This window comes from Hylobates moloch, unplaced genomic scaffold (genome assembly GCF_009828535.3).
Source record: "Hylobates moloch isolate HMO894 unplaced genomic scaffold, HMol_V3 SCAFFOLD_7, whole genome shotgun sequence".
In the NCBI taxonomy this organism is placed as follows: Eukaryota; Metazoa; Chordata; class Mammalia; order Primates; family Hylobatidae; genus Hylobates; species Hylobates moloch.
In genome coordinates this window covers 64076429-64087231 of record NW_026652282.1, presented here as the reverse complement: position 1 = coordinate 64087231, position 10803 = coordinate 64076429, and the positions used below count along the sequence as shown (strand labels likewise).

General features: G+C 40.4%; 1 protein-coding gene across 1 annotated transcript in view; it reads left to right on the top strand.

Moving 5' to 3' along the window:
* The first annotated feature begins 1363 nt into the window (after window positions 1-1363).
* MAGT1 (magnesium transporter 1) overlaps window positions 1364-10803 on the top strand; it is a 67613-nt gene continuing 58173 nt past the window's right edge. Inside the window, exon 1 of the mRNA XM_032757211.2 lies at window positions 1364-1623. Coding sequence (XP_032613102.1) covers window positions 1426-1623 — 198 coding nt within the window. The 5' untranslated portion in view covers window positions 1364-1425. The remainder of the gene's footprint in view (window positions 1624-10803) is intronic.

Here is a 10803-nt window from a genome sequence, read left to right as displayed (position 1 = left end):
CACCACACCCGGCTAATTTTTAAATTTTTAGTAGAGACGGGGGTTTTGCCATGTTGGTCAGGCTGGTCTCGAACTCCTGACCTCAGGTGATCCACCCACCTCGGCCTCCCAAAGTGCTGGGATAACAGGCATGAGCCACCGCACCTGGCCTGCATTTTCTTAATGTAAGTTTCCATAAATGATTTAAATTTTCTTCACACGTCTATTTCACATCTTTTCACTTCGGAACCAGCTATTTTTCTTTCCATCCCATCTCCTTGTCTCTCCAACATACTTAAATTAATTTCCTGGTTTTTTTATCAAGTAGCGCCTAAAATAATAGTCATATAATATTTTCCACACCATCAAAATAAATCCAAATTGTAGGCAGATTGATTTTATCTTGTTGGTGTTTTTCTTCGTTACAACCTTACTTTTGCACCCATCGCCCAAACAAAATAATGACTAAAAAGAAGGAATTTGCTGTCTATAACCTGCAATTAAAGTCCTTGTTGGTGCTTTAAATAGTAAGTCAAGGAGTTTAACTGAAAAAACAAATAAACAAAGCCGGCCGGGCTTAGTGGCTCACGCCTGTAATCCCAGAACTTTGGGGGGCCGAGGCGGGCGGATCACCTGAGGTCAGGAGTTCAAGACCAGCCTGCCCAACATGGCGAATCCCCGTCTCTACTAAAATACAAAAAATGTGCCGGGCGTGATGGCGGGCGCCTGTAATCGCAGCTATTCGGGAGGCTGAGGCATGAGAATCGCTTTAACCCGGGAGGCGGAGGTTGCAGTGAGCCGAGATGGCGCCACTGCACTCCAGCCTGGGCTACAAGAGCGAAACTCCATCTCAAAAAAAGCCATAAATAAACAAAAACTTTAAAAAATAGTCTTTGATGTCCTCTTTTTTCAGCGCTCCTGGCACAGTTTCTAGGACACAATAGGTATTCAACAAGCTTTTGTTCATATTTACCTTTAAAAATTTCCCTCAGTAATATTAGGTATATTTTTGCTTTCCTACTTTTATTTTTTCACTTTGAAGTACTTTGGAGGCAGGATAACGGACTAAATAGCTCTTATCCCTCACGCGGCTAGGTCCCATTGTTCTAGAATATTACATGAAGGAGGCGAATTTCAAGGACTTCTAAGTGAGTCTTTGGGTGAAAGATTCCGTTCTGGCAACTTCAAGCCATTTTCGACTCCGAAAACTCCGCAATATTTCACAACTGCGCATGCGTGTTTGGAAAGCGGCAGCGCGCTAGATGTTTACGTATCGAGAAAGGGGCGGATCATTATCTTTAGCGAACCAATGAAAACCCTCCAGATTATCCTTTTTCTATTGGCCGACTGGGGCCAATTAGAAATCAGCCTTCTTTTAGCGGGCGTGTGGCGCCAGCGCGCTGTGACGTAATGTGAGCGGTTGCCCGGCAGGGCTGAGCTGGACCAATGAGGAAAGGCAAGGGGCCGATTTGCCTGTTCTCACGCCCCACCCTCAGACCTAGCCGGAGCAAAGTTTCGCTTATAGAAGGGAGAGGAGCGAACATGGCAGCGCGTTGGTGGTTTTGGTGTGTCTCTGTGACCATGGCGGTGGCGCTGCTCATCGTTTGCGACGTTCCCTCGGCCTCTGCCCAAAGAAAGAAGGAGGTGAGGACGCGGTTTCCAGCAGCCTGGGCTTTTCCCGGTGACTGGGGCTTGAGAGGGTCTGTTCACCTCTTCCCAACCCCCTTTCCCTGCCGCTTCTATGCCTTTGGTGGCTTCAATTACGCGGTTTTCGGAGTTGTGGAATTCGTGAGAGAAGGAACTGTAACTCTTTGTCTTCTGGGGATGTAGAATCTGAGAGTGGAGTAGCGTAGGTGACAGCCCGACTTCTATGGTCTTGTGAATGTGCATAGCTATGAGTTTTGACACTTTTGAGTGTGGGCCCCTTCAGGTGTTGGGGGTGGGGAGTTCGACTTTAGATCCCGGGAGTAGAATATCTGAGACTCTCTACTGTTGGCCGATGTAACTCCCTGAATGATGTGTAAGAGTTATCTATTTTGTAGCATTTTCATTTCAGGAGTGTGAGAGTTAGACCAAAGAGTGAAATTATGCCAGATTTATTACTTTGTCCGAATAATTGTTTCAAGGCAATTTACCAGATTGAAAGCTCCTAACCATTTTCAATCATTCCACAAATGTAGGCATGCTAGGCAATGTTCTAGGCGCTTGGTATACATAAATGGACAAAACTAAGATCTTGAGGAACTCATAGGCTTTAGGAAGTGGAGGAGATACAGTATTCTCACCATTAAGCAATCCAGGTAGAGGAATTTTAACAATGTGTTTTCAAACGTTTGTGATTTGGAGTCCTATACTCTTAGGACTTTAAGACTACTGCAATTATTTATACCCTCTAATTTTATAGATGAGAAAAATAGTCTTAAATTTAGAAAATGAACAAGGACTCAAACCCTACGTCAGTCATTCTAACTGTATTTCCTGTACATGCTGTGCTTTCTCTAATACAGAAAAACTGTACACATACTCTAAAAATACCAGTTAAGCACTTCAGATACTTGTCTACTTGAGCTGAATTAAGAGAGAAAGCTGTCTTCTCTATGTTTCTAAGTATTTGAACTATTCCATAAGAAGAAAAACTAAGCTAGGAAGTTAAACTTAATGAGTTGCTAATTAGATTGGCAAAGAGTACAATAAAAATATACAATTGTCAAAAGCATCGTGAAGTGAGCAGGCTCAGACACTGAAACTAGAAATTGATGTCCTTCTTTGGGAGGATCGTAGGCTATTGTTATGTGGAAAACAAGATGCAGAGCAATACATAATTTTATGTCTTAGAAATTTTTTATGTTAAAAACAACAGCATCCCCTATATAAAAGTATATGTGTATGTATAGAGAAATCTCTGTAAGGATACATGATAATACCTTAACAGTGGCTATCTCTAGGCAGTTGGGATTATCGATGAGGGGAACGTTTTCACTTTTTACTTTACATGCTGGTATTGCTGGTATTACCTGAATTTCCACAATGACCACTTTTTTTTTTTTTTTTGAGACAGGATCTCGCTCTGTTGCCCAGGCTGGAGTTCAGTGGCAGGATCGTGGCTCACTGCAGCCTGGACTTCCCTGGGCTCTAGTAATCCTCTCACCTCCACCTCCACCTCCCGAATATCTGGGACTACCGGCATGTGCCACAATATCCCTGGCTACTTTTTTATCTTTCTGTAGAGACAGAGTCTCTCTGTGTTGCCAGGCTAGTCTCGAACTCCTGGGCTCAAGTGTTGCTTCCGCCTTGGCCTCCCAAAGTGTTGAGATTACAGGTGTGAGCCACTGTGCCTAGTCCACTTATTCTTTTTGATTAAAAAGTGAAGGCTTTTTAAAACTTAGCATTTCTACCAGTGAAATTATATTTATTCATTGACTCACTGAACTGGAAGCAGAACAGCCTGGCTGAAAATAGGTTTTGTTTTTTTTTTTTTTTTTTAAAGGAATCATTACTGAATTGTATACTTTAAAATGGTCAATATGGTGAATTTTATGTTAAGGCAATAAATTACATGCCTTCCTTGATCTTTCTGTACTGTCTTGGAAGTACATTCACCCTTTTCATGCATGTACAAGACTTATGCGAGAATATCTTCCTTTTCTCTTACCCCACCCTTTGATTCACCTGAAGATTCCTACTCTTCAAGTCTTAGCTCAAAAGTATCTTCTTTCTTCCTCGGCTAAAAGTTTTCTTGGTGCCTTCAGGTGAACTGAGATAAATTCAGCACATCATATAATCATTGTAGGTACGTATGTATTTATTTGGAGACAGGGCCTCTTACACAGGCTGCATGCTGTGCAATGGCACTATCATGACTCACTGCAGCCTCTACTTCTGGGGGTCAAGTGATCCTCCCACCTTGGCCTCCCAAAGTGCTAAGATTACAGGAGTGAGCCTCCATGCCTGACCTGTATTGTCCTTGTTTATATGCCAGTCTTTGCCCTAACACTGTAAGCATCTGGAATGCAGGAACTTCTTAATTAATTTTTCTTTACCTCACATCCAGCATTGTCTGTCAAAATGTCCTCAACAAACATCAAATTAACTACGTACTTATATAAAATCAGGAATCTGTTCTTTCTTTTTATAAATATATATATATTTTAAAAAAATTTTTTCAGAGAGGGTCTCACTCTGTTGCCAAGGCTGGAGTGTAGTGGCATGATCATAGCTCAGTACAGCCTTATGACCTCACTGGGCTCAGGTGAGCCTCCCACCTAAGACCTCCCAGCTGGGACTACAGGCATGTACCATCACGCCTAGTTAATTTTTATATTTTTTGTAGAGATGGGGTTTTGCCGTGTTGTCCAGGCTGGCCTTGAACTCCTGGGCTCAAGTGATCTACCCACCTTGGCCTCCCAAAGTGCTGGGATTACAGGCATGAGCCACTGTGTTCAGCTGGGAATCTGTTCTTTCAGTTGTAGGTTTTCTTAGATTTCACAACATAAAATTGGATTTTCTCATCAGTAAGCATGGAATTTACATAGGCTGCTAAAGATGATTTAGTTTTTCCTCCTTCCCTCTCTGAGAATGATTTAGGCTGTTTTTAAAAAGACTGCTGTGATACTCCTTAGACACAGTTTCAAAATATGGGTGTTCTGTTGCAGAACATTTTTTTGTCAATTTTTGAAAACATTATTTAAAAAAATTCCAGGTCTATCTACTATAATAAATTTGACTTTAAATAATAGGGTAATGTCTGATCTTAAAATCTATTTTTTTGCCGGGTGCAGTGGCTCACGCCTGTAATCCCAGCACTTTGGGAGGCCGAGGCGGGTGGATCACTTGAGGTCAGGAGTTCAAGACCAGGCTGGCCAACTTGGGGAAACCCTATCTCTACTAAAAGTACGAAAAAAATTAGCCAGCCAGGGTGGCACATGCCTGTGGTCCCAACTACTCAGGAGGCTGAGGCATGAGAATCGCTTGAACAAGAGAGCGAGACTCTGTCTCAAAAAAAAAAAAAAGTGTGTGTGTATATATATATATTCTTTTTAAAAGATACCGCCCCTAAATGAATATGATTACAAATCACTCATTTTCCTCATAGTTGTCTATTGTTAAATGGGATGCTTCCCTGCTTATTATTTATACCTTTAACAATGTTTTCATTGGAATGTGGACTTATTCTTTTTAAATTTTTAAAAATGTTTTGTAGAGACGGGGTCTCACTATGTTGACCAGGCTGGTTTCAAACTCCTGGCCTCCAGCAATCCTCCTGCTTTGGCCTTCTAAAGTGACAGAATTACAGGCATGAGCCACTGAGCCCAGCCATTTATTCTCTGATATTTATCGAATGCATTCTACATGCCAGGCACCATAGTTTACACTCATTATCTATAATCCACACATTAACATTGCAGAGTAAGTATTAACCCCCTTCGAAAGATGAGGGGACTTGAAAGATGAGGGGACTGGCCAGGCATGGTGGCTCATGCCTATAATCCCAGAACTTTGGGAGGCTGAGGTGGGAGGATCCCTTGAGGTGGTGGGAGGATCCCTTGAGGCCAAGAGTTTGAGACCAGCCTGAACAATATAGCCAGACTCATATCAACCCACCCCAGATAGATAGATAGGTAGATAGATAGATAGATAGATAGATAGATAGATAGATAGATAGATAAGGGAACTGATAGTAAGCAAGAGGGAGGTTGGGGGCTTGCTCAGAGAAGCACAGCTCTAAGAAACTGAGCTGGGATCCCACACTGGTCTGTCTAGTTCTAAAGCCTATGTTTTGTGCTAGGCAACAAAGGCTTGTTTTTGCAGTGACTGGTTTTATTTTATGGTGAATCCTTTCCCCCTGCTGTGGAAGGGAAGTTGTTCATCCTCGCATCTGGTGTTATCTTAGAGAGGCAGCATGATAAAAATGAAAAAGCATGGTCTTTGATAAAATTATTCATATTTCTTTACTTCTGGGAATCTATAATAATAAATAAATAATATGAAATGTGGAAAGTGATGAACACGCAGTGCATACTGAAGCATAATAAAAACGGTCATCATAATGCTAGGATGGCAGATAGGTCTCCCTTCCCAGTTTTCCAAAAAAGTCTGTAGTTTTAAAGAGGATATGCTTTAATCCACCCCCAATGATGTTTAACAAGTTACTCTGAGTCTCATTTTCCTCATCAGTAGAATGGAAAAAATGCTGATTTCTTTGGCTATTGTGAAAATTAAATGAGATGAGGGATGTGAAGTACCTAATGCAGTACCTGGCATATAGAAGACGTTAAGTAAATGTTAGAAAATAAAGTGAGATTATATTCCTCTGGGTGGTAAATGTTTTGCAGTTGATCTTTTTGGGATGTTTAACAAGGCAGGCTATCATTGGAAAAACTTTGCTTTGAGAAATGGCACATGAAAGTATCACATGTGCAAAAAACCCTGCAGTTCTCTAGAAAATATCTGATTACAGAGAAATAGGCTTAGTAGCAGTTGCGGAACATAAATGGAGACACCACCAAACAATTAAAAACTAAGGAAAGGGGACAAGGATAGATTTTAGCTCTATCCAGGAAGTACGTGAACTGATAATGGAGCAGATGGCATTTAAGGATGAAAAATGCTCACTTCTCTGTTCAGTGTCTTCTTCAGTAATTATCTGCCCGTTATATTTCCAGATCTGTTCCAGATCTCTTAATTTAAGGAGGGAGTTGGAAATGTATACCTTAACTAAGAATTTGTTTCGTTCTACTTCATACTAACATCTGAAGACTGGTAGATGATTAGGAAAGCTGAAAATATGAAGAATTTTTATGAATAAACCCTGATGGTTAGAACAAAGACACGAATAAGTTTTGGGAGTATTATTCAGCCATAAAAAAGAATGAGATCCTATCATTTGCAACAACATGGATGGAACTGGAAGTCGTTATGCTAAGTGAAATAAGCCGAGCACAGAAAGACAAACATTGCATGTTCTCACTTAGGTGTGGGAGCTAAAAATCAAAACACTTGAACTCATGGAGATAGTAGAATGATAGCTACCAGAAGCTGGGGGTGGTGATGGGAGGTGGGGATTCTTTATGAGTACAAACAAAAAACAAAAAAACAATGAATAAGACCTACTATTTGATAGCACAATGGAGTGATTATAGTCAATAATTAATTGTAGATTTAAAAAATTAAGAGTGTAATAGGATTGTTTGTAACACAAAGGATAAATGCTTGAGGAGATGGATATCTCATTTTACATGATGTGATGAGTACGCATTGCATGCCTGTATCAAAACATCTCATGTACCTCATAAATATATACACCTAAGGCCGGGCACGGTGGCTCACACCCGTAATCCTGGCACTTTGGGAGGCTGAGGCAGGTGGATCACGAGGTCAGGAGATCGAGACCATCCCGGCTAACACGGTGAAACCCCCGTCTCTACTGAAAATACAAAAAATTAGCCGGGCATGGTGGCGGGTGCTTGTAGTCCCAGCCACCCAGGAGGCTAAGGCAGGAGAATGGTGTGAACCTGGGAGGCGGAGCTTGCAGTGAGCCGAGATCGCCCCACTGCACTCCAGCCAGCCTGGGCGACAGAGTGAGATTCCATGTCAAAAAACAAAACACGACAAAATATATATATATATATATATATATATATATATATATATATATGTGTGTATGTGTATATATATATATGTGTATATATATATATGTATACATACATACACACACACCTACTATGTACCCACAAAAATTTAAATTTAAATTTAAAAAAGAATGAGGCCAGGCGTGGTGACTCACACCTGTAAGCCCAGCACTTTGGGAGGCCAAAGTGGGCAGATTGCTTGAGCCTAGGAGTTTGAGATCAGCCTGGGCAACATGGCAAAACCGTGTTCCTAGCAAAAAAAAAAAAATAGCGGAGCATGGTGGTGTGTGCCTGTAGTCCCAGCTACTAGGGAGGCTGAGATGGGAGGATCACCTGAGCCTGGGAGGTGCAGGCTGCAGTGAGCCAAGATATACCACTGCACTCCAGCCTGGGTGACAGAGCCAGACCCTGTCCCAAAATAATAATAATAATAATGTAGTTGTATATTTTAAAATAATTAAAAGTATAATTGGATGGTTTGTAACGCAAAGGATAAATTCTTGAGAGCATGGACACCTCATTCACCATGATGTGATTATTACGCAATGCATGCCTATATCAAAGTATCTCATGTACCCCATAAATATATACACCTACTGTGTACCCACAAAATTTTTTTAAAGAAATATGCTTTTGGGGAAAGTTGCATTTTAGAGGAATTCAGACTGGTAATACTTAGCTTTCTTGCTTCTGAAATGCAAAAGAAATTTGAATGGCAGGATCAGATTTTAGCTTTAAATCGTAATTAATAGATCCTATATTCCATTTTTGATGAGTGATAGTGACAATAGGATAATTTCTGGTTATTAAAACTTAAGCTACTTTGGTAGAGCTAATCAAGTTAAATATTATGCAAGCAGGTAAGATGAAATTAAGCTGATGTCTCACTGCCCTTTCTTGGTCCTCTTAATCTCTTATAGTCATAGATTTCTATAACACTTGATTATTGCAAATAGGATTAGAGACGTTGCCTTCTAGTAGTGAGGTGATTTTTTTTAGACATACTAATTAAAATGTTTCAAGAGAAGAGAAAGACTTTAAACTTACTTTACTTTGTTGGTAAATATTTCAATTGGGAGTGTTACTGCTATTTTTGTTTTATTTGAATGGTAGAAAATAGACTAATGTACGCCAAGGAGAAGGAGGGAAATAAATTGATTGTGAACATCTTATAAATTCAATGTGTTTTTTCATAGTAAGCCTGTAATTTGTTTTATAAAAAATATATCCAATACAAATTGAAAGCTTTAGATCAGTATATTTTCTTGAATGTTTAACAACTATTAGTGGAGGCTGGGCACAGTCGTTCATGCTTGTAATCACAGCACTTTGGGAGGCCGAGTTGCGTAGATCACCTGAGGTCAAGAGTTTGAGACCAGCCTGGCCAACATGGTGAAACCCTGTCTCTACTAAAAGTACAAAAATTAGCTGGGCATTGTGGTGCACGCCTGTGGTAGTCCCAGCTACCCAGGAGGCTGAGGCACGAGAATCGCTTGAACCTGGGAAGCAGAGGTTGCAGTGAGCCAAGATTGTGCCACTGCACTCCAGCCTGGGTGACAGAGCGAGACTCTGTCTCAAAAAAGCTATTAGTGGGAAAAGTATTTGCATTAGGAGTTGTTTGCAAATTAATTGCTTTTTTGGAGTTGCTGAGTAGTTCAGTTGATAAACCTCTTATCTTTACATGTTACAGTCTTTGGAAGATATGTTTCTTCCTAATAATTTTCAAGGATTATTAGAATGATCTGAAGTGCACAGGTGAAATTTTTAACTTTTCCATTTGAAGGTTGTGACTTTGGAAGATAAAGAAGAATCTGGAAAATGAATAGTGGGATTTAGTGTAGTGGCAATAGAGGAACAAAATTTTTATTTCTCAACCATGCCTTTCCATACCCAAATAATGGGTTCTTGACAAAGAACCAGAGGCACCCTTAGGAAAAAGCTTCTTTAGGAATAGAGATTTACCTTGATCAAGAAAGCTTTCAATTCAAATTTGAAGAAATTCCTGGCCACACATAGTGGCTCCCACTTGTAATCCCAACACTTTGGGAAGGCCAAAGTGGAAGGATTGCTTGAGCCTAGGAGTTTAAGACCAGTCTGAGCAACATAGCAAGACCCCGTCTCTGCAAACAAATAAAAGAATATAACCAAGCATGGTAGCATGCACTTGTGGTCCTAGCTACTCAGGAGGCTGAGGCAGGAGGATCATTTGAGCCCAGGAGTTCGAGGCTGCAGTGAGCTAACAATCATGCCACTGAACTCTAGCCTGGGTGACAGAATGAGACCCTGTCTCTAAATTGAAACAAAAAAGAGAGAGAGAAAACAAGAAATTCCCTTATAAATCTATTAACTAAAGAAGACAAAAAAGAGGACCAGTGAAGGAAGTGTCTAGGAAGTATTAAGGCATTATATTTGAGTTGAGTAGAATATCACATTCTTCAACCGTTCCAGGAGGATCAGGGGGTGGTTTATTATTAGAAATGGTATGCCTTTTCCTGTTCTTCATCATTTGATTCACTTAATGTTTATTTAATTTCCCTTTGCTATCCATAGAAATTTATATAACATGTAGTCCTAACCCATAAGAATCAGAATGTAGAGCTGTGATTCTCAAACTTCAGTGCATATAAAGAATCACATGTGTAACATGTTAAAATTCAATATTCTTGGAATCTGTCCTGGACTTACTGAATCAAATGTATTGGGGGATGAAATCTAGAAATATGGATTTTGATTTTTGTTTTTTTTAGAGATGGAATCTAATTATGTTGCTCAGGCTGAAGCATAGTGGCTATCACCAGGTGCAATCATAGTGCACTACAGCCTTAAATTTCTAGGCTCAAATGATCCTTCTACCTCATCCTCCTGAGTAGCCGCAACTACAGGCCCATACCACTATGCCTGGCCAGAAGTCTGCATTTTTTTTTAATTTTATAAAATAGAGACAGAGTCTCGCTATGTTGCCCAGGCTGGTCTTGAACTCCTGGGCTCAAGCGGCCTCCCAAAGTGCTGGGATTACAGGCATGAGCCACTGTGCCTGGCCAAAGCCTGCATTTTTAATAAGCTCTTTTATACCAACCACACTTTGAGAAACACAGGTTTAAAAAGTTTATTATCCATTATGATAAAGGCTTGCTCTAGGGAGTTTTGGGTTACTTTATCACTAAATCTTTCTTTCATGTTGTGATCTGATCAGTAA